We start from the raw sequence: 20,178 nt of genomic DNA on the forward strand, positions 1-20,178 counted from the left end.
AAAGATATATTTGGATTACACGAGACTTCCAGTTCAGTTTGCTTTCTTCATTTTCTTCATCTTCATCTTCAACGTCTTCTTCTTCATCTCCGTCTTCCTCTTCATCTCCTCTTATCTTTCTCTTCATCTCCTTCCTTTCTCCATCACTTTTCATGTGATTTAAACACTAAATTCAACCGAGAACTCTATCCAAGTAAGTAGCCTTTCTTAAATTTCATACTTTTGTGATATTTTAGATGATTTATAAGAGTTATGATGTATAGGAGAGGGGAGCTCAAAGTTGGAGGAAAAGGAAGCTAAGAAGAAGATTTAAAGCTCTTTTGGTTGAAGGTTTGATATCTCTTTTAGTTTTTCACATTTTCTTGCATGAACACTTCTGTAGTGTGTGGATAATGCAAAGATATGTTGCTGGAAGTTGAATTAGAGGTCTGTAAATGGTGATAAAGCATGGGATGAATTGAATGAATGAAGTAGACATTGAATTCATGCTGAACCAAGTTTGTTGGATCACTGACCAATAACTTAACCCTGATTTTGACTCTGTTTAACGATGGAATTAGGGAGTGTTATAGAAGAGTTATTTGTTCCTCTATGTTTTAACTGTCCATGAGTTTTTGAATCACCTAAATTGGAGTTATAAATTGAGAGCTGTGACCAAAATAGTATAACCTGTGCAGGCTGGAAACCAATAGCTGGGCAGGCTGGCAGTTGCTACTTGAGCTCAATATTTGACTACCTTACCAACGTAATTAAGAGATGTGTTAGAAGAAACATTTGTAGCCTAATGTGTTATCGAACCATAGAATGTAGAATCACCTAAATTGGAGGTATAAATTGAGAGATATGACCACAATAGTACAAACTATGCAGGCTGGAAACCAACAGCTGGGCAGACTGGCAGTTGCTACTTGAGCTCAATATTTGACTACCTTACCAATGTAATTCAGAGATGTGATAGAAGACAAAGTTGTACCTTAATGTGTTAGCTAACAATAGAATTTAGACTTACTGCAATTGAACTTCTGAATATAGAGTTATGCTAGAATTTGTGAAACATGTGCAGGCTGCCCTGTCATATTTCAAGGCTACATTAGAAATGTTGTTGGCATGCATATGTAGCTTCATGCAACCTAAGATTTACTACTGAATTTGAACCTTCTGAGTTGAGTTACATTAACAGCAATAAATTCCTTAAACTGACCGGTAGAAATTAAGTTATCTAATGTTGGTACAAGTTGCCTCACGGGTGCATCAATTAGATTTCCATGCAAATTATCAATTGTGTGCTTTTACTTCGATTTATCTATGATATCCTCTTAAAGCATGAAAGAATGAGACAGCATACAGGTAAACAACATGGGTTATGAATTTGATGAAGAATTGAATATGCTTTTGTTTTGTATTCTTGAAATACCGATAATATGCTCCATTGAGGTTAGGCAGAAACCATGTAGATAAGACTATGTCGCGACATAGGATAGCAGATCTGCGCCCCATACAGTTTGGTACTCCGGCTACAGGCCGTTGAGTGGATATGATTATATATGGGCCATATCAGCCCAGCCATCCAGTATTCATCCAGTTTCATACAGTATTCATACAGTTCTTCTTATCTCTTCGGTTTCACTGTAACCCTATGGAGCCATACAGTTCGGAGATTATATTATTTCTCACTTATATGATGTAAAAATTTCATAAGTCATACAGCATAATGAACAGTAAGTAAACTACTGAAAAGCTAATGCAATATGTGCTTATATGTTTATTTATACATTGATATCATGAAAGTATAATGATATGTGTGCTTGCATGTTTATTTATAAGTTGAGATATCCACTGAGCTTTATTTGCTCAGTGAGTTACTTGTTTAACTCGTAGGTTTTGGGTCTGGACCGTAGAGAATCATCTTACAACTGCTGCAGTTCATCTTTTGAAGATCCAGTCTTCAGGGTAGCTACTCATTTTGATATTTTAATTCTGTCTATATATATCATGGCATGTACAGGGTATATAGTTGGGCCCATTTCATTTTGGACACTAGTATAATGTCGTGTAAATATTAAGCACAGTACTAATGTAGAAAGCAACAGCATGATAGTATAGTCAGTATACATTATGATATCAGCATGACAGGACATAGAGTCAACCAGATTGTAGCGTCTTGACTCGGTTCATTCGGGTTTACGGGTGGACCGGGAAGGGATGTTACAAGAAAAGTATTGATCAATATCATTTGAATAAATAAGCACATCATTGATGTAAACTATTGAAAATTCATGGTAATTGTTAAAAACGTCATTCATAATATTTTGATATTCGGAAAAGGTATTTTTCAAACTAAATAGCATAACATTCCACTCATAGTAACCAAAGGGAATATTAAAATCAGTCTTGTACCTATCAGATTCATGTATTTGTATTTACCAAAAGCCTAATTTCATATCAAATTTAGAAAAAATATTCACAATATGTAACATTTTTAACAAATCTCTTTTATTCTGTATAGGATACATAATCCGTTGTAATACTATATTTACAGATTTATATTTAATAATTAACCTAGGTACTCCTCTTTCTATTTCTGTCGCATTCTAGACATAGAAAGCTGAACAGCTCCGAAGGGACTTAGATTTTCTAATCAATCATTTATCTAATAAATCATTTTTCTCTTTGTAACAATATTCTTGTAATTGTTTATTCATCTATATTACTCCATATCTAGTTAGAATATTTTTCTCATCAAAATCTTTTATATAAGATAAATCGACTATATGTTGTTTTCTAGACTAAAAGACATTTAGAATATTTGAACATATTTTTTTATTTAAAAGTTCTTAAAAATCTTTAATTTTCTGTAGTATACGAGTATGTTGTAATTGATTTTCAATCCTAATGTTATTAATTTCTTGTTTCAAATAGTTAATATGTTTTTGTTTTTGTGCAATAAAATTTATTTCTTTATATATAGAAATATATTGTATAGCACTTAAATCCTTTTGTCTAATTGGTTGTATAAATTTAAAACATATTTGATTATTTAAGATATTTATTTTTAATCCTTCATTATCTAATATAATAATTATTATTTTACTAAATAATACTATAATTATATCTTATAGTAATAATATGATAGGTAATAGTTACAATATAATAAATATTATAAATTTATTATTATACGTAATAATACCAATATTTTAAAAAATAATCTAAATAGTGTTTTTAATTATTGATAATATTTGTAGGTAATAAAATTTGAACCAAATTTGAACAACTTAAAGCTCGATTTAGCTCGATTCGTTTAAAATACATATTTTCAAATATTTGTAACACAAAAAGGTACTCTTACCTATTTTCAAATACATTAACAATTAACAAGTACCTATTTTCATATGGGAAAACAATCATTAACAATTGTATCAGATCCCGATCTTTGTAAAGAAGTTGGAATTAAGAAATTCAAATACATTTCAATAGGAGACTGAAAGCCTAGAGGAGTTTTTTGGAATAAAATTGTTGCTGAACTTCTGTTTTCCATTTAGCGTGGTTTTGATTTTGATTTCTTTTCTTTTTTTTTTTTTTTTTTCTTTTTGAGCCATCAAAGTTTGGATCGGTTATGGGTTATTTAAAATCAGAGTTGAGAAGGATTAAGGAAAAAGAAGAAACAGGCACTGAGGGGGGCATAGAGAGGAATTAGGGTTGTAGAAAAATTACTTTTTTATATCATAGATACAGAAAATAAGCCATTTCTTTTCAATTTGCTTAGTTTATATACTTCTTTCACGTCACGTATGAAAAGGCTCGATGTTTACAATATAATTTAATTTTTGGGCCTTTGTAGGTAAAAATGGACTGACTTGGGATTATTGATTACTGCTGGACTCGCCAAAGGGTAATCGTGGGCTTCAAATCTTTTCTGGATCTTCCAAAATTATTGCTGAAAATTTTTGAAAAAAAAAAAAAACTTTATTCGGATTTATTAAATAGTTTTTCAATTTTCAACTCACAGTCCTCACCATTAAGATTTGGTCCTAAACTTCTTTGTTTTCTTGAAAAAAAAAATACTAATTAAATAAAATATACCACACGTGTAGGCTCAGTGCATAGGAAATTCTCAAAGCAAGCTTTAAGAAGACACATGTTAGATACGTGTCAACATCCGCACGCCCACTGCTTTTTGGGGCGGACTCCAAATGTAAACTTTCATACGCTACTTTGGGCCCCACTTTTCTGAGCCCAAAACCAGCATTTTTTAAAAAACAAATGTCTGCTCAAATCTCAATGAAATTCAGAACCATAATTACTACACCGTAACCAATCCTCAATATATAAAAAGTAGTAACATCCGACAAAAAACTTGACAAGAAAAAGAAGAAAATAAAAGAACACCCACTGTACTTTTTCTTCTTCCTCCTCTTCCTCTTCCCGTCGCTAAAAGTTTCCCTTGGCTCTTCTTATCATGTCTTTTTGATACATGAAGAACTAAGGACCAAGGCTATGCATATATATATATATGTGTGTAAATTACAAATAGCCTTTCAATCTAGTTAGAAAGAAAAACCCACTTCTGTGTTGGAATTTTCTTGGGTATACTTAATCAAGACTCAGGTCAGTTTCTTGATTTTTTTTTTTTTCTCTTTCTTATTTTGCAGATTCTTAATGAGAATTCTTTTAATTAAAATATTTATTAACAATTAATCTTGAAATACTTATTTTGAGGTTTCCCTTTATATCTAAAACTTGTTTGATTTGATGTTAATAAAGAAAAAGAGAAAAAGGATGATGGTCTTGAAAATATTCAATATATATTACTTAGCTGCTAAGATGAGAATCATTTAAACTATGGGTATGGGTTTTGAAAATGAAAGATGAGAAAGAGTGAGAGAGATGGTTTAAATTAATATATTTAATAAACAGAGGCCGCCAATGGGTTTACCAAAAGAAGAAAGATTCTTTTCCTTTTTTTGGTTTCTATCAAGGTACGAAATATTCCTATTTGGGAAATTAATTTTTTATCATGTAATATGGATTGGATATTTCTTTGTGACGCAGTCGACTCTTCTTTTGCCTTCAATTTATAATAATTCCATTTTCTCTGTTTCTATTGTTATATATTTATTGAGCATGAAACACCTTAGGAATGGAGGGTAGGTTCATATAATACACAGATGGATTGTTTTTGCAAACTTGTCTTATGATTTCGATTGGTCCTTTTTTATTTTCAGAATTCATTTCTTCCATGTTACAGTAATTTTTTTTTTTTTTTTTTTTGAACTTTCTGTACAAATTAATTTGCTTAGTTGTATAACTCTCTATCATATTGATAAGTAACCTTCATGATGTAATCAAATGTATTTTTATACTATATTCAGTCAAAGGTAATTAAATTCTTGATGTAATTAATTGTATTTTTAGATTATATTTAATAAAATATAATTTACTTTAATTTAACGCATGATTGATTGGTTTTCTATTGTTTTATAGAAAAAATGGATAGTCAAAAGAGAAAATTATCCCTTATTGTTCCATAAAATAAAAATTTATATATATAATCAAAATATATGTTCAATTGGATTGTCGTTTGAAAAAAAAAAAAAAAAAGGTTCAATTGGTTTGTGTGTATGGTGTAGGTAAGTGTTTTTTTCTAAATGATTTTCGGACCAATACTTATTGTTTTCACAATATTTTTATTAGAAATTGTTATTCGTCACATGTCTATTACCATTAATTATTGATTGGTGTTTGCTATGAATTGGTTCGCACTGCTATCTATTAGTTGAGTGTAACAAATGAAGTCACAACTTCAATTTTCATATACAGAGAAATAATAATTTTAAATTTGAATTATTTTTTTTGTCCTTGAAGCATCTAATTTTGGACCCACCAGTCCACCGGTAAGAAGCATTTTTCTCTGTTTTTCTGATACAAGGAATGGACTCTCATTCCTCTCTTCCTAATGTTCTTTTCTGGTTTACTTCTCTACCATTTACATATTGTCTCTTTCTCTTGCTAAACCATTTTTGTACAGGTCTACTTAAAAGAAACGCCATTTCTACTTACAACTCTCCAACCTTCCAAAAGAAATAAATCCAAACCATAAACAGAAAAAAAAAAAAAAGAAGAAGAAGAACAAAATGGTTGTTACAGATTCTGAAGTACTCTCTCAAAGCGAGGTGGAGGAGTCCCCATTGCAACCCGACCAACAGGCTAATAAAAACCATCCTCTTGCGTCTCTCGGCACGCAATCCTCAATCTACTCTCTTACCCTCGACGAATTCCAGCATACACTCTGTGAGAGTGGTAAGAATTTCGGATCCATGAACATGGATGAGTTTCTTACCAGTATTTGGAATGCAGAAGAAAATCAAGCTACTGCTACTAGTAATAATGATCATATAAATAATAAAGGAAATCAAGTGTTTATTGATGTTGGCAGCGACAGAGGTATATCTAAGCAGCCTAGTTTGCCTAGACAAGGATCCCTTAGTTTGCCTGCACCATTGTGTAGGAAAACTGTCGAGGAAGTTTGGTCTGAAATACACAGAGAGCATCAGAGTCAGAGTCAGAGTCAGAGTCAGAGTCAGAGTCAGAGTCAGAGACAGGGTACGACGAGTAGTAATAATGTGCAGCAGAATCATGAACCTACTCCGCGGCAGCCGACTTTTGGAGAGATGACATTGGAAGATTTTCTTATTAAAGCAGGAGTAGTAAGAGAACAACAGAGTGCTGCTCCATCAGCACAGCCTCAGCAGTTTGGGTTGTATCAAAGTACTAATACTAATAATAACAATGCTATGGCTACAAGTTTTCTTTCCAGACCTGTTTTGGGAATGGCTGCTGCTGGTGGTGGTGGTGGTGGTTATCAGACAATTCAACAAAATGCTGGGCCTGTGGTGGAAACAGCAGCACCTCCACCACCAGGATCAGTTTATGGGGGAAGAGTGGGTAATAGTGGTGGTGGATATTCGCCGAATCAGGCAATGGGAGTGGTGGGACAAGTGAGTCCAGTGTCAAATGATGCAATGGTTAGTAATAATAGTATTGATAATACAGTAAATCAATTTGGAATAGACATGGGTGGGTTAAGAGGAAGGAAGAGAATTATTGATGGACCAGTAGAGAAGGTTGTTGAGAGGCGGCAACGGAGGATGATCAAGAATAGAGAGTCTGCTGCAAGGTCTAGAGCTCGAAAACAGGTTATTAATTAATTGTGATCAACTTAATTACCACTTGGGATTTGTTTGAAACAAAGTATCTTTGTGTTTTTAACAGGCATACACAGTTGAACTAGAAGCAGAGTTGAACCAACTAAAAGAAGAGAACGAACAGCTTAGGCATGCTCTGGTACATAAATATGCACATGAACATTACTTTTCAAATTAAAAGCAAAATCTGTTGTAATAATTATTGATATTCTTAGCACATACTTGAACAGGCAGAGCTTGAGAAGAAAAGGAAACAGCAGGTAACTAATTGTAATAGTTTAACTAATTGTAATAGTTAATTTATGTGATTCTATTGTGTTCATTAATTCTTTTCCTGCTGTTTTCACATGTATGAGTCTTATTTGCAGAATCTTGAAGATTTGAGAATGAAAGCTCAGACAAAAGCCCAAAAGGCTAAAGATAAACTGAGGATGATGAGAAGGAATTTGAGCTGTCCCTTGTAATATTGCAAAGCAATGGTAAGCTGCGTTTCATTTTATTTTTTTGAACATTGAACAAATAAACTAGGTGAATTATTGCACATGAAAGGTATTGGAAAATACTAGTACCGATTTTTTCCTGTGGTGGTTGAGGCACATTTGATATTTTATCATCTTATTCAATAAGTTCTATATGTATGATGCAGAATTTTGAGATTAGAAGCCATAAATTGCAATCCAATAGATATAAAGAAATCGAAGGATTGGATCAAGAGTGCAGAATGATGTGGATTTGGATGGAGAAGTTCTCTCTGAACTAATTATGATCTCCTCAATTATGGGTTGTATAAAGTTCAGTTATGTCATTGACATAGTTACAAGAGCTAGATTTTCTTATTGTTATTCCGTATATTTGGTTGGTCTTACCATCTTCTGGGCAAATGTCCCTTGCAAATCTGCCTGGCAGACTTTGAGACTTTTGAGTACGATAAAGCCGTGCCTAAATGTATTCAGACTAGGGAAAAGAAAAGATATCTGACGCTTTTAAAATTTATATATATATATATATATTATCTTGTTTGGAAAATATATGAATTGGTGATGCAAATTTTATTTGGCAAAGGTTTATTTTAAAATGAATATTACAGTGTGTGAAAAAAGAAAAAGAATGTGTAGGATTTTAAAGCCTTCTTTTTTTTTTTTTGTTTGGGGGGGGGGGGGGGGGGGGTGTCCTTGTGCATTGGAAAAACAAATCCTTGACTTGCTTAGAGATGGTGCACTAATTTCTACTGATTATCCAACTGAGATTGGATTAAGTTGACAAAACATTGGTAAGAACAGTATAAAGAAGATTAAGAACTACGCTAAAAACATTTAATGAAGATAAAGAACTAACTATAGCTTCCAGGAGTGCTTGTAAAAACCCTCTTCTTTTTTTTCCTAGAGTCTAAGCTGAGTTCATGAACAGGCATGAGTTCTCTCAATTCTTTCTCATGAACAACCCTCAGTTTTTGGTATGCACAACAAAACAGAATACCAAAAGAATAGAAGATTCCTAGCAGATGAAAGATGTTCAAGAAGATCTATTTTACAGCAGAAAACAAAAAAACCTCATCACTTACACAGAAAGAATGGTACGTTCACAATTTGCTTAAAACTCCTAATGTGTGTATAGCAGAGGAAAAATTTCTCAGATCTCTTAATGGCAACTTCTATTCATATTCAAACTGGACTTCTATCTGCGTATACTTTCTCATGAGTCGAACAATAGCTGATGTGAAGTTGGCTAGCATCTGGCACTCGACATGAGTCTTAACCTCTGAAACAAGTCCATAAATAACCAACTTCCTCAAATTAGGGCACCTAGCTAGAAGCCCTGCCACCCAGTCTGTAAAGAAATCATTGATTACCGACCACCCCAATTCTAACACACTGACATTGTTAAACTGATAGGATCCATGCAAGCCATAATGAAGTACCTCATCTCTTAAATCATAGTTTAATGAAAGGTACGTTAACTGAGGAAAGCAAACCGGCATAGTGTCCAAATCCACAACCTCATCTTCATCATCAAACACCACTCCCCAGAGACGAAGCCTAGTCAACTTTGATGATCTTGAGATCATATTGTAGAACTTTGGCCCTGTTATAGTGAAGTTTCTTACATCAACAACCTCAAGATTTGATGTGCTCTCACCAATCTCAAGTTGGAGGACACTAACATCGTCGATCTTCAAAACCCTCAAAGACCCTTTACCAATAAGTTCGAAAAGCTCAAGAGTGCAATCTTTTAAATGCAACTTTTCAAGACTATCAGCTTCCAATATAAACTTGTCCAAACTAATTGATTCAACATAGATATCCTTTAAAGAGGAACTACCCAGTTCCATAGTTGCCTGTGCATCAGACATGGCAATATCTGGATTAATAAGAGTTAAGGTCTCAATTTTTTGACAAGCAGACAACAGAAGACTCAAATCCAAGGCTGAGATACTAACAAAACTCAATGCAAGTGATTTCAAGCAAGGAAATTTCTGATAACTGGGTTCAACACCGGATATAGAATTATGCGCTAATGCCAAGACTTCCAGCTTATGCCTACCGCATTTCTCAATTATATTAATATTCGGGGTAGTCCTCACATTATAATACAACTCTCGCAGAGTTTCCCTAGTATACATAAGCCAAGCAATCACAGGAGCAGCCGAGAACTCATCTGTATCACCCATGAAAATCGACAAATTCTGTAGCCCAGTTGTTTGGAAAATTGTTTGAGTAATTAGAATTTCCAACCCACTTGTGTTTAGATCACGGTAGCCAGCCCAGTCGTTACAGTTGAATGAAAGGGTATGGAGGTGAGTACGCCAAGCCTCACGCCATTTCTTGCAAGTAGTAGATGCAATAACAACATCTCGGGCAGCCTTAAGCCTAGATAGTATGTTCCCTATAACTTCAACAGGAAGGTGCTCCATACCCCCCAAGATGGAAAAGAAGCACCAAAGGGAAAATAAAGAGCTCTACTCTTATCCAGAATTCGACATCTAGATAAATTTCAAAGGTACCATCTGCAATTATAGGGCACAAAAAGGACAAAAATTAAAATCCACCATACTCTTCAGATTCTAATCTGCCAAAACACATTTGAATAAATAATAGTCTTCAATCAAGGTTTCAGCAACAACCCAGATCAATTTCATGCCTTCATTTTCAATTACAATCTAAATTAAATAGAAACATTATATCACTATTATGTAAAATATCAACAGATAACCAATAACAAGAACATCAAATGCTACATAAACAATTCAGTTCAACTAGGAAAGAAGAGGAACAAAAGATTAGATTGTGGGCGACTTACCGACAAATGGTGGGACGATGATGATCGTTGAAAAAAATTAAAATCCGATCGATTCATGGCCCGGAAAATAAGCGAAAACGAGAGGGGACAAAAAGAGAAGCAGAGATATAATCAATGCAAGAGCCAATAAGGGTCGAGAGTGAAATCGAAAGAACAAGCAATTGGCCCAAACTCCGCAATGCGCAGAGAGGCCGTTTCTCTCTCTCTATGGAGTCCATGAATGAATGTTTTGGTGGTATATTGGTAATGGTATGGTTTTCCACTCGTGTAGCGAAGTGCGTCGCACGTGTTATAGTCCACGTCACCGCCAGGGGGCAGTTGCTTTTCTACTGGTTACAACCTGCGGGGAACAGAACGTATGTATTGTTTGTTACACTAGTTTCTTGCGTATAGTTGAAAATAGTCAACAGAAGTTTTCTCTTTTTTATTAGAAATAATTAATGGTTTTGGAAAATTTTCTAGAGAGAGTAATTCCATCGTAACAAAAAATGATTAGTGACATTCTGGTTTACTGTTTGCTGATGTTGTTATTTTGGAGTGAAATGAGCAATAAGAGTAAAATTTTTCTTATAAGTTATGTAGCATTTTTTTTATTTTTTTAACTTTATTATTCTTATTTAAAAGATAAAAAAATAGAATTTGTTACTAATAATATTGATAATTTTTAAATAATTAATAATATTCTCCAACGTGCATTGCATGTCGTTTATACTCATTGATTTTTTTTAATTCATTTAAAGCTTTTATGCGCTGAAATAATACTGCAGGCTACACAACAGGAGGATAAACCTCCCCTTAATTCACCAAATTGGTGAACACAGATGTGGTCGAGAGGACTCGTTGATTTTTACTCATTGCAAGTAAATGTAATTTAATTTATATATATTTATAATATTATAAACAGTTTATATCGCTAAAAATATAAAAGGATTCAAAAAATAGAAAAAAAATTTATAAAATAAAAAATTAAATAATTAAATAACTCATTAAGGAAGCAACATATTTATAATAATAAAAAATATTATTATAGTTTGACAATTAAATTTCATGAAAATAAAAATACTTATCGACCAATTTATATTTTCTTAATAAAAAAATTAAATTTGATTAACTTAATTTTTTGTCATAAATAATATGATAGCATAAATTTTCTACATTACTACTAAAATATAAGAAATTAGTATTATCTTTCATATTTTGGAGTTCTTAAATTTTCATTGTTGCGTTAGTTTAAAAAAATACAAAATAAATAATTATATAACAATAAAATTTTCATTTGAAAAATCATGAATAGCAGGCATGTTAGCATATTGAGAAATATATTTTCTTGTTATTATTCGATTGACACTAAATAAAAAAATAACAACACAAATTAACTAAAAAATAATTAATTTCTTTCAGAAAAAAAAAAAAAAAGAAATTGCTTTGCATTCTCAAGCTCCAACCTCAAATTTTCCACTATTTTTAAAACACTACCGGCATTTTGGCACGTTGACCTGTATATTATATGGTTTGCGCCTTTTATTTAGATTCTGGCTTCATTCTTGAAAAACAGATAATTTCTTTTTCCTTAATTATCTAAAATATGAATAAAATGAAAGAATAATATTCTTCATTTTAAAAATATAGTCTCACTTTCCATTACAATCCTATTTTCATTTTTGAAAATGGTCTTTTCGTTAACTTTCCTATGATACCCTTATAATATAATTTGTGCCAATAATTAATATACATAGAATTATTAAATATTTAAGCAAATATAAATATAAAGTAATTGAAATATGTACGGAGATATTAATTTTTTATTGAAAAACTCTAAATATTAATCAAAAAATTATTAATATAGGGGTATACGTGGAAAAAGAAGGGTAAATATTATATGTGTGAAAAATAAATGAGATAATTTTTTTAGGAAGGAGGGAGCACATTATTTTCAAATATACCATCTAACCTTTTATAAAGAAATTGGAAATCTTGAATATATTAGCACACTATATCTCAATCAAAATAAATAATACTCAGTAATTCATAATTTAATAATTTTTTAGAACATATTTTCAATATTAAAATATGCTTCAAAATACAAATTAAAAAATAGTAAGTGTAATACAGTAGATGACTAATTCTGATATAAAAATTACAATATAAAAATCACTGCCAATGTAAAATAATAGATTAAACTACTGTAAAAATTTCAAAAAATATATTTCTTATTATCTATGGTAATGTTTGGTTCTAATTAATAATAAATTGATTTTTTCATTACATCAAATCGAAACTTCCAACGAAGTCAAATTCTTTATACAATATTGATTAAATTAGCTTGTATATGTAAATCAAATTATGGTGTAATTTTTCTTTTTCGAATTTGTTAAGTACTTTTAACCTAATAAGAGTTTATTTATACACACTGATATTTTTTTTATGACATGAATTTTACGTTGATTATATTCGTTATATATTCATTTTTTTCACTCTATTAATTTTTTTTTTTATCTATATAATATTAAAATATAAGTTTTTATTTAGATTAAAATAAATACACGTGGTTAATCTTTATTATGCTTTATCGTACAAGCTACTTATAATGCTACTGATTTTATACTTAATTATATTTTTATATAATGAAGTGGTCTCAAACTGAATTGATAGTGGTTATATACTCATTTTTTGTACTCTTTTATTTAGATAAAAATAAATATAAATGGTTAATTTGTATTACTCTTTATCGTACAAGCTACTTGAAATGTTATTTCTTTTGTACTTAATTCTATTTTTATATAATAAAGTGGTCTCAAACTAAATTAATAATGATAATCATTTTGGCTATAGTAACGGATTACTTACCAATGTATCAGAAAAAGGATTATATGCATATACACATAAATTTTTGAAATTTCAAAAAGTGATCCAAAACAGAAATATATAGTTCTAATTCTTTTCCAGTTTCCTAAATACTATTTTCTTTTAAGTCAAACAGATTTAAGATATGAAAGAAAAAGATATTAAGAAAATTAAAAACAATTAATCATCAAGAGGCCATTTATTTATTGCAAGGAATACACAACTCGCTTACTAACTTCAAATGATAATATTACAACTTATCTAGTAATGAAAAAGAAAAAAATAAAAAATTATTATTAAGAATAACACTCTTTTTAGAATCTACGTGACAAAAAAAAATTCTATATGTATAGATATATAAATATATCAATAAAATATGATATATATTTTAAAATTAAAATTTTAAACTGTGTGCTAATCTAACATCCACATTTATGTTCATTTTATTTAAAGTAAATTTTTAAAAGTAAAATTTAAAAATTTTAAAAGGTTTAATTATGTATATTTTATTTGAAAATTTATTTTTTTTAAAAATATACCCAATCAAATCACACAAACATAAAAAAAATTATAATAAAATAATAAATTTGTTTCTTTTTTTATCTCTCTTCTAAATAAAATATTATATATATTATATTTGAAAATTTATTTTTTAAAAAATATATCCATCAAATCATACAAATATAAAAAAAGGAATATTAATAAAATAAATTTTTTTGTTTTTGTATACCTCTCCGAAATAAAATATTTTAAATTATAATTAAATTAGAATTTTAATATATTGTTTCACCCTCAACTTTAAGTTTTGTTATAATTTCACTCCAATTTGACATTTATACTAATTTCACCCTGAACTTTGACCTTTTATTGCAATAGCACCCTAAATTATAATTAGGACTTAAATTGTAAATAAAAAATAGATTCACTCTTGTCTTTGTGATTAGATTAACTTAATATATTTATGTGAATAAGGGAGTTTGGGTTAATAGTTAGGACAATTATTATTGTTATTTTTAATATTTTTAAATTCTCTCTTATATTAATAATAAGTAATATTTAAAAATTAATTATTTGATAAATGAACATTTTTAAAAAAAATTAGATTATAATTATTATTATCATTTTATTTTAATATAAATTTAAAAATAATTATTAAATCTAAAGCAAAGCTACTATCAATTATTAGAAATTTTAATATACTTTTTTATCAAACTAGAATATAAGATATAATTATATTCTATTTTTTTTTTAAAAAAAAAGCATTCATGTATCAAAAAATTAATTTTTAAATATTATTTATTGTCAATTAAAGAAACAATTTGAAAATATTAAAAATAATAATAGAGATTGTCCTTACTATTAATCCAAACTTCTTCACTCATATAAATGTATTAAGTTAATCCAAGTCCAAAGTTAATAGCAAGACTATTTTTTATTTACAATTTAAGTTGTAGTTATAATTTAAGGTGATATTGCAACAAAGGTCAAAGTTTAGAGTAAAATTGATATAAAAGTCAAATTGGAGTGAAATTATAATAAAAGGTCAAAGTTCAGGGTGAAATTAGTATAAAGATCAAATCAGAGTGAAATTACAATAAAATCTAAAATTGAGGGTGAAACAATATATTAAACATTTAAAATAGAATCAAATATTTAAAAAATAAAATATTAAAATTTCTCAAATGTCTCTTATTATATATATTTATTAAAAATAAATTTAAAAAAGGAAAAACTTAAAATTGTACTTAATTATTTATATATATTTATTTAAAAATAATTTTTGTAAATATATTCGATCAATTAATAAAATGTAATTTTCTAATTGGCTGTAATTAAAGTTATTTTATTATATTCAAAATTTGATTGAGAGTACTATAGAAAATCTCATTATTCTCCTATTCGCACATTTATATATAATAGATAATAAAGAGGTTGATTTAAGAATTCTTAATATCTTCCGATATATAAAGTATACCATATTTCATATACAATATAATTTTTTATTTTATCGAATTAAATTTTCATATTCTTACTATATGTAATATATCTTATTCAATATATTACATAATTTAATATTTTATCAAATTAAATTTTCATATTCTTACCATGTTTAATATTTACCTTATTTAGTATATAATATAATTTAGATTTAGATTGAAAATTAATATAACCAATCAAAATTAAATTATCTTCACTTTTCAACCAATAAAATTGGGAGGGTGTATTGGACTAAGATTGTGTTAGATTTTAAAAGAATTATTAAGTTTAATGGAATTGAAGAACTTCTAAGATTTCCACAGCCACTAGAATTCTACATAGAGTTTTATAGAATTAATGAGATTTTTTTTATAGATTTTAATTGACTTTGATGGAATTATAATGATTTTTATATATTCAATCAAAATTAGTTTCAGGTAATTACAGTCTTAAGTATAATTTGTTTATAAAAGCCACACCGTATATTGCATGCCTTCGATCTACAAAGAAATAAGAATTGGCTTCCTTAAAGCTTGTGGTCATTGGAGACAGAATTGCTCATCCCCTGCTAGATTAACTGGAATAGGTTGTCAACAAGATGCCTTAAACTACTACTAATAATGCCACATGCATCTCTGATCTCCCAACACAAGAACAGAGAAAATATATATCCACCACGTTATGCACTCTTCTCCAATCTCTTGGGAAAAAGGGGCCAAAAATAAAAAAAATAAAAAAAATAAAAAAAAAAAAAATAAAAAGAAAAACTTGCAGGCTTTAAAAAAACTGTCCTGAGACAGCAAATCATATCAATTTGCCAGCAAAAAGTAACCATAATATGCTTGATTAGGTATGGAGATTCCTCTACACATTTGTCAGTATAGAGATGTTTGTTGATATTACAAAACTTCAGGGATATAAAATCATGCTAACATGGGTAATTATGCCACAGATGTACAAGTGATTAAGAATACAATCAGCTTCTTATTTAGAGAAGAGTATAAATTTGCAGCCCAAATTAGCAACATCTGCAGCAAAAGCTATGTATATGCCTTGTACAACTGCTTCGCCAAAATACCATTAGTGCACTGCCGGCAGATGAAACCATTGATTGATCAGAATCCATCACAGTTCAATCTCATCTGCTGCTACCCTGTTTAGTAGCTCCAGCATTAGCTGCCGTCATGAAAGATTCACCACAACCACATTGGCCTTTAGAATTCGGATTAATAAATATAAACTCAGACCTGCCATGGAGAAGCAGGGGACAAATTAAAAGAGAAACCAAAATGACTAGCAAAAGCGTTATAGCAGGAACCTAAAATATTATGTAAATAAAACACACACGCCAAAGCAGCATAAAGCACTGCGAGCAAGATCATTCAAATCCCAGTTTCAGCACTAGAAGTCTAAAAATTACATCAAGTTACAAAAAGAGCTCCTGTGAGGTTACGACTTCCAACTTTACTTCATCTTGCAGTTAAGAAATTTAGCAAGCAGTATAAGACAACGATTGTGCTCCCCCTTGATTCACCGTGAACTAAGACTACTAAAGTAGAAAATGCAGTTCTAAAACATTTAACTTTCCCTGATATCAATTATTGACCACCGAAACCTAGCAGCAGTGATTGTGCTCCATTTGTGAGGTGTGCAAGCAACATGGTAGATGTCAAGATATGTACACAAGAGGCAGAAGTACGGTACAACCGCAAATATTGATTGCAGCACTAATGAACTGGAAGGGCTTGTGACAGAGAGACAGTGGTTCATCAAAGAAGGAAACTATTAATGAAGTTGATGAGGAGAGGTGGAAGCTTGGATGGTGCTAGTGACTGAAATTATATATACACATAAAAGCATGCAGATGCGGTGCTACCAAATTTTGAAGTAAGAACCCTAGGAATTGAAGAAAATAATAGTGATTAGCAAACCTCAGTTTGTCATCAATAAAATCCATCTTCGTTCCAATCACATGCATGAGAGCTTTTGGATCAATCAGTATCTTAACACCCTTTTCTTCGACCAATTCATCAAACTTTCCTTTCTCATCTGTTAAACATGAAGCACAAAAAAGAAAAAAAAATGGGATCAGCTAGATAACCTACAATAAATAGTTTCCAGAATTAACAAACAGCAGCATGAGAACAAGTAGAAAAAGCTCCATCCCAACACTTTACATTATACATATTTATACCTTTTTCTGTGAAAATAATTAGTATTAATATATTTTCCTGTCAAAACTTCATAATTATCAATTTTTTATGCTGCAAAATAAAGTTGCCCAGAGTGAGCATTGACAATTCAATATTGGCATGTATCATATGAAACAAACAAAGACACCACTCTTTTCTGTTCAATGCTACTGAAAGCAAAAGCAAAAAGCAATAACCTGAAATAATTTTTTATGTATGAACAAGAAAGCATCAAATTTGACGTGCAGTTACTTGGGTAACACCTAATGGGTTCTCTAATAAGGTTTAAATGCAGTTCCCCTTTCTCATGACGTGCCTATTGCATTTGGTTCACATGCTTCCCAGAATACCCTATAGCAAGGAAACAAATATTTATATTCACTCCATAAGCTAATTGAACATCATACAATTTCTCCTAAGATACAAAACCAATGAAAGAAGTACGAAAAGAAAAGAAAAAAACAAACCCACAAAGGTAATACAAGAACAATCGCTTTCCCCCTCCAACTAATGATCAAACAACCAGCTTCATGGCAACACACTCTCATTTTCAACCACCGTGTAATTTTGAACCAAAAGGGTTCAAGAGAAACTTAACGTTCTTACAGGAAATTGATGTTTATGAACATGTCCTAGGCTGCTTGGAGGACAACTAAATCAAGAATCAGGTTGTCCCCTCAAAAGGCCTGAGATGCAATTGATCTTTGCCTCCTAACTAGGCCAATATGATACTTAATTAACTCATATGGCCACTCAAAGAGGCAACCAATCACTTCAAAGAAACAGGAAAAAAAATCAGAATAAAATTAGAAGCATTCTCTTATTTTCAGAATATGATTTAATTGAGCAATTAAGAATCATTCATATAACATTTTTCTAATTAATCCACCAAATCCTTTTAATTAAACAAGAATGGAGTCTCGATTAACACGTAAAGATCAAGAAATCACCACCCAACCAAAAATAAATTTTCATTGACGAATTTTTTCTTCAGAAATGCAATATTAAATCAAATTGGAAGAGATCAAAGGAAGGATAGGAAGAGAAGGTAGAAACCAGCCTGCATAATTGAGAGTGTAGGTTAAGCCATTGCAGCCACGAGCCTTGACGCCGAGCTTGAGGTAAGGCCGTTGGCGCTGCTGCAATAGATGGCGTATTCTAGAAGCCGCCGAGTCGGTTAAGGTTAGAGCCTGACGCCTCACGGCCGGTGCCATTTTCTCTGCCGCCTTTGCCAGCAATTGCGAGGCCATTTTCAGACGGAGTATCCGAACTTAATTTTCATTGGAACTCGTTATCGTTTTATTGAAACAAGGCTAATTTCGTCATTTTAATAAAAATATAAAGGCGTGCGCGGTGCGCCGACCATTTCCAATTCAGCAGACAACAGACATATAAGAGACGTGCTCGGCCAGGAATTATGGTTCCCTGAAAATAATTTTCTAGGAACTTCTTTGAATCAAGCGATAAAACAGCATTTTTTGATTTTATTTCATTAATTTTCTTATTTAGATTTCATTTTAAATAGCTTACTTTCAAGAAATGTTTTTAAACATTTTTTAATTGTAACATTAAAAATTCATCTAAAAAATTAGTACAAAATTAAAAATTTTGAATTTATTTTCAAAAATAGCAAATAAAATATAATTATCTCATTCATTTATTTCTATTCATTGTCTTGGGATTTTTACCTAAAGAAGTAATTCAAACATCTAAATTATAAATAAAATATTTTTAATTTGACTAAATTACCTTTTATTCCCCTAATTACTCTAATCTCAAAAAAATTAAAAAATTTGTAGAAAATAGTTATTCTATATAGTAGAGATAAGAGTAAATTTGTGAAAAAAAAAAAATCTATATATATATATATATATATATATATATATATATATAATTTTGAAGCAAAAAATATTTCAAAATGCCAATATGTCACTCTCTTCTTTCAACTTTCTTTTTTTTTTTTATAAATTTTTGGACCTTTTTCTTATTTTACCATGATTTTTCTTTGTTTTTAAAAATTTGATTGGTCATCAAAATATTTTTAAATTTATAAATTAATTTTTTTTATAATAATCAATATTTTGAAATCTTTCTACAATTTCAATGGCCATTAAAATATTTTTAAATTTAAAAATTAATATTTTGTGATGATAACGAACATTTTTGAAATTTAATTTTATCTAGTTATATATTTTCCTTCAATTGAATCTTAATTTTTATTTGTATCTCTACGTCTCCTGCTCTCTCCTACAATTATTCTCATTTAATATTTTTTATTTACTTTTTTTTTTGCAGGCCGCAGAGAAGAGATGAACATAAAGAGCTCTATACTAATCTATACTAATTTGAATCTTAAATCATTCTCAGGTTAGATTTTCATTTATTTTCTTTCTTTCCTTTCTTTGAGTTCTAAATAAAAAAACTAAATTTTATTTATAGGTTCCCTTTTAATTTTTGATATTCTTTTCTCATGATTTTTTTGAACTCTTCTTTTCTCATAATTTAATTTCTCATTTTTTCCTTTTCTGTTTTTGAAATACCCTGAATTTTTATTTTCAAAACTTTGGAATTTTTATTAAATCAAAAATCTGAATTTTTGATAGTATGGGTTGGTAAGATCAAGCGATTCTAATTTGAGCCCAAAATTTTACGAGTTGGGCCCAAGT

At 30.1% G+C, this 20,178-nt stretch overlaps 3 protein-coding genes and 1 non-coding gene across 4 annotated transcripts; 1 reads left to right on the forward strand and 3 right to left on the reverse strand.

Moving 5' to 3' along the window:
* Positions 1-4,396: 4,396 nt before the first annotated feature.
* Positions 4,397-8,230, forward strand: ABI5 (Basic-leucine zipper (bZIP) transcription factor family protein). Its single transcript, XM_012211100.4, has 6 exons — positions 4,397-4,605; positions 6,026-7,193; positions 7,270-7,341; positions 7,433-7,462; positions 7,571-7,681; positions 7,849-8,230. The coding sequence occupies exons 2-5, from the start codon at positions 6,132-6,134 to the stop codon at positions 7,664-7,666; spliced, it is 1,260 nt and encodes a 419-aa protein (XP_012066490.3). The 5' UTR covers positions 4,397-4,605; positions 6,026-6,131; the 3' UTR covers positions 7,667-7,681; positions 7,849-8,230.
* Positions 8,231-8,675: 445 nt separating this feature from the next.
* Positions 8,676-10,706, reverse strand: LOC105629492 (F-box/RNI-like superfamily protein). The gene is made up of 2 exons (XM_012211101.4): positions 10,500-10,706; positions 8,676-10,206 (listed from the first exon to the last, which is right to left on the reverse strand). The coding sequence occupies exon 2, from the start codon at positions 10,111-10,113 to the stop codon at positions 8,854-8,856; it is 1,260 nt and encodes a 419-aa protein (XP_012066491.1). The 5' UTR covers positions 10,114-10,206; positions 10,500-10,706; the 3' UTR covers positions 8,676-8,853.
* Positions 10,707-16,238: 5,532 nt separating this feature from the next.
* Positions 16,239-18,859, reverse strand: LOC149498194 (iron-sulfur assembly protein IscA-like 1, mitochondrial). Its single transcript, XM_089717340.1, has 3 exons — positions 18,573-18,859; positions 17,252-17,369; positions 16,239-16,567 (listed from the first exon to the last, which is right to left on the reverse strand). The coding sequence occupies exons 1-3, from the start codon at positions 18,760-18,762 to the stop codon at positions 16,459-16,461; spliced, it is 417 nt and encodes a 138-aa protein (XP_089573466.1). The 5' UTR covers positions 18,763-18,859; the 3' UTR covers positions 16,239-16,458.
* LOC149498195 (small nucleolar RNA U19) lies at positions 18,138-18,238 on the reverse strand. Its single transcript, XR_016319860.1, has one exon. It is a non-coding gene; the product is annotated as a small nucleolar RNA U19 (small nucleolar RNA).
* Positions 18,860-20,178: the final 1,319 nt, after the last annotated feature.

Source organism: Jatropha curcas, chromosome 2 (assembly GCF_041381405.1).
Source record: "Jatropha curcas cultivar XTBG-Jc1 chromosome 2, XTBG_Jcur_1.0, whole genome shotgun sequence".
In the NCBI taxonomy this organism is placed as follows: Eukaryota; Viridiplantae; Streptophyta; class Magnoliopsida; order Malpighiales; family Euphorbiaceae; genus Jatropha; species Jatropha curcas.

Excerpts from the sequence above, each read along its gene's own strand:
- ABI5 (XM_012211100.4), top strand. The coding sequence starts at position 6,132 with ATGGTTGTTACAGATTCTGAAGTACTCTCTCAAAGCGAGGTGGAGGAG. Across the intron at positions 7,194-7,269 it reads GGTCTAGAGCTCGAAAACAG|GCATACACAGTTGAACTAGA; the intron begins GTTATTAATTAA and ends TGTTTTTAACAG. Across the intron at positions 7,342-7,432 it reads AACAGCTTAGGCATGCTCTG|GCAGAGCTTGAGAAGAAAAG; the intron begins GTACATAAATAT and ends ATACTTGAACAG.
- LOC105629492 (XM_012211101.4), bottom strand. The coding sequence starts at position 10,113 with ATGGAGCACCTTCCTGTTGAAGTTATAGGGAACATACTATCTAGGCTT.
- LOC149498194 (XM_089717340.1), bottom strand. The coding sequence starts at position 18,762 with ATGGCCTCGCAATTGCTGGCAAAGGCGGCAGAGAAAATGGCACCGGCC. Across the intron at positions 17,370-18,572 it reads CTACACTCTCAATTATGCAG|ATGAGAAAGGAAAGTTTGAT; the intron begins GCTGGTTTCTAC and ends CATGTTTAACAG. Across the intron at positions 16,568-17,251 it reads TTTATTGATGACAAACTGAG|GTCTGAGTTTATATTTATTA; the intron begins GTTTGCTAATCA and ends TCTCCATGGCAG.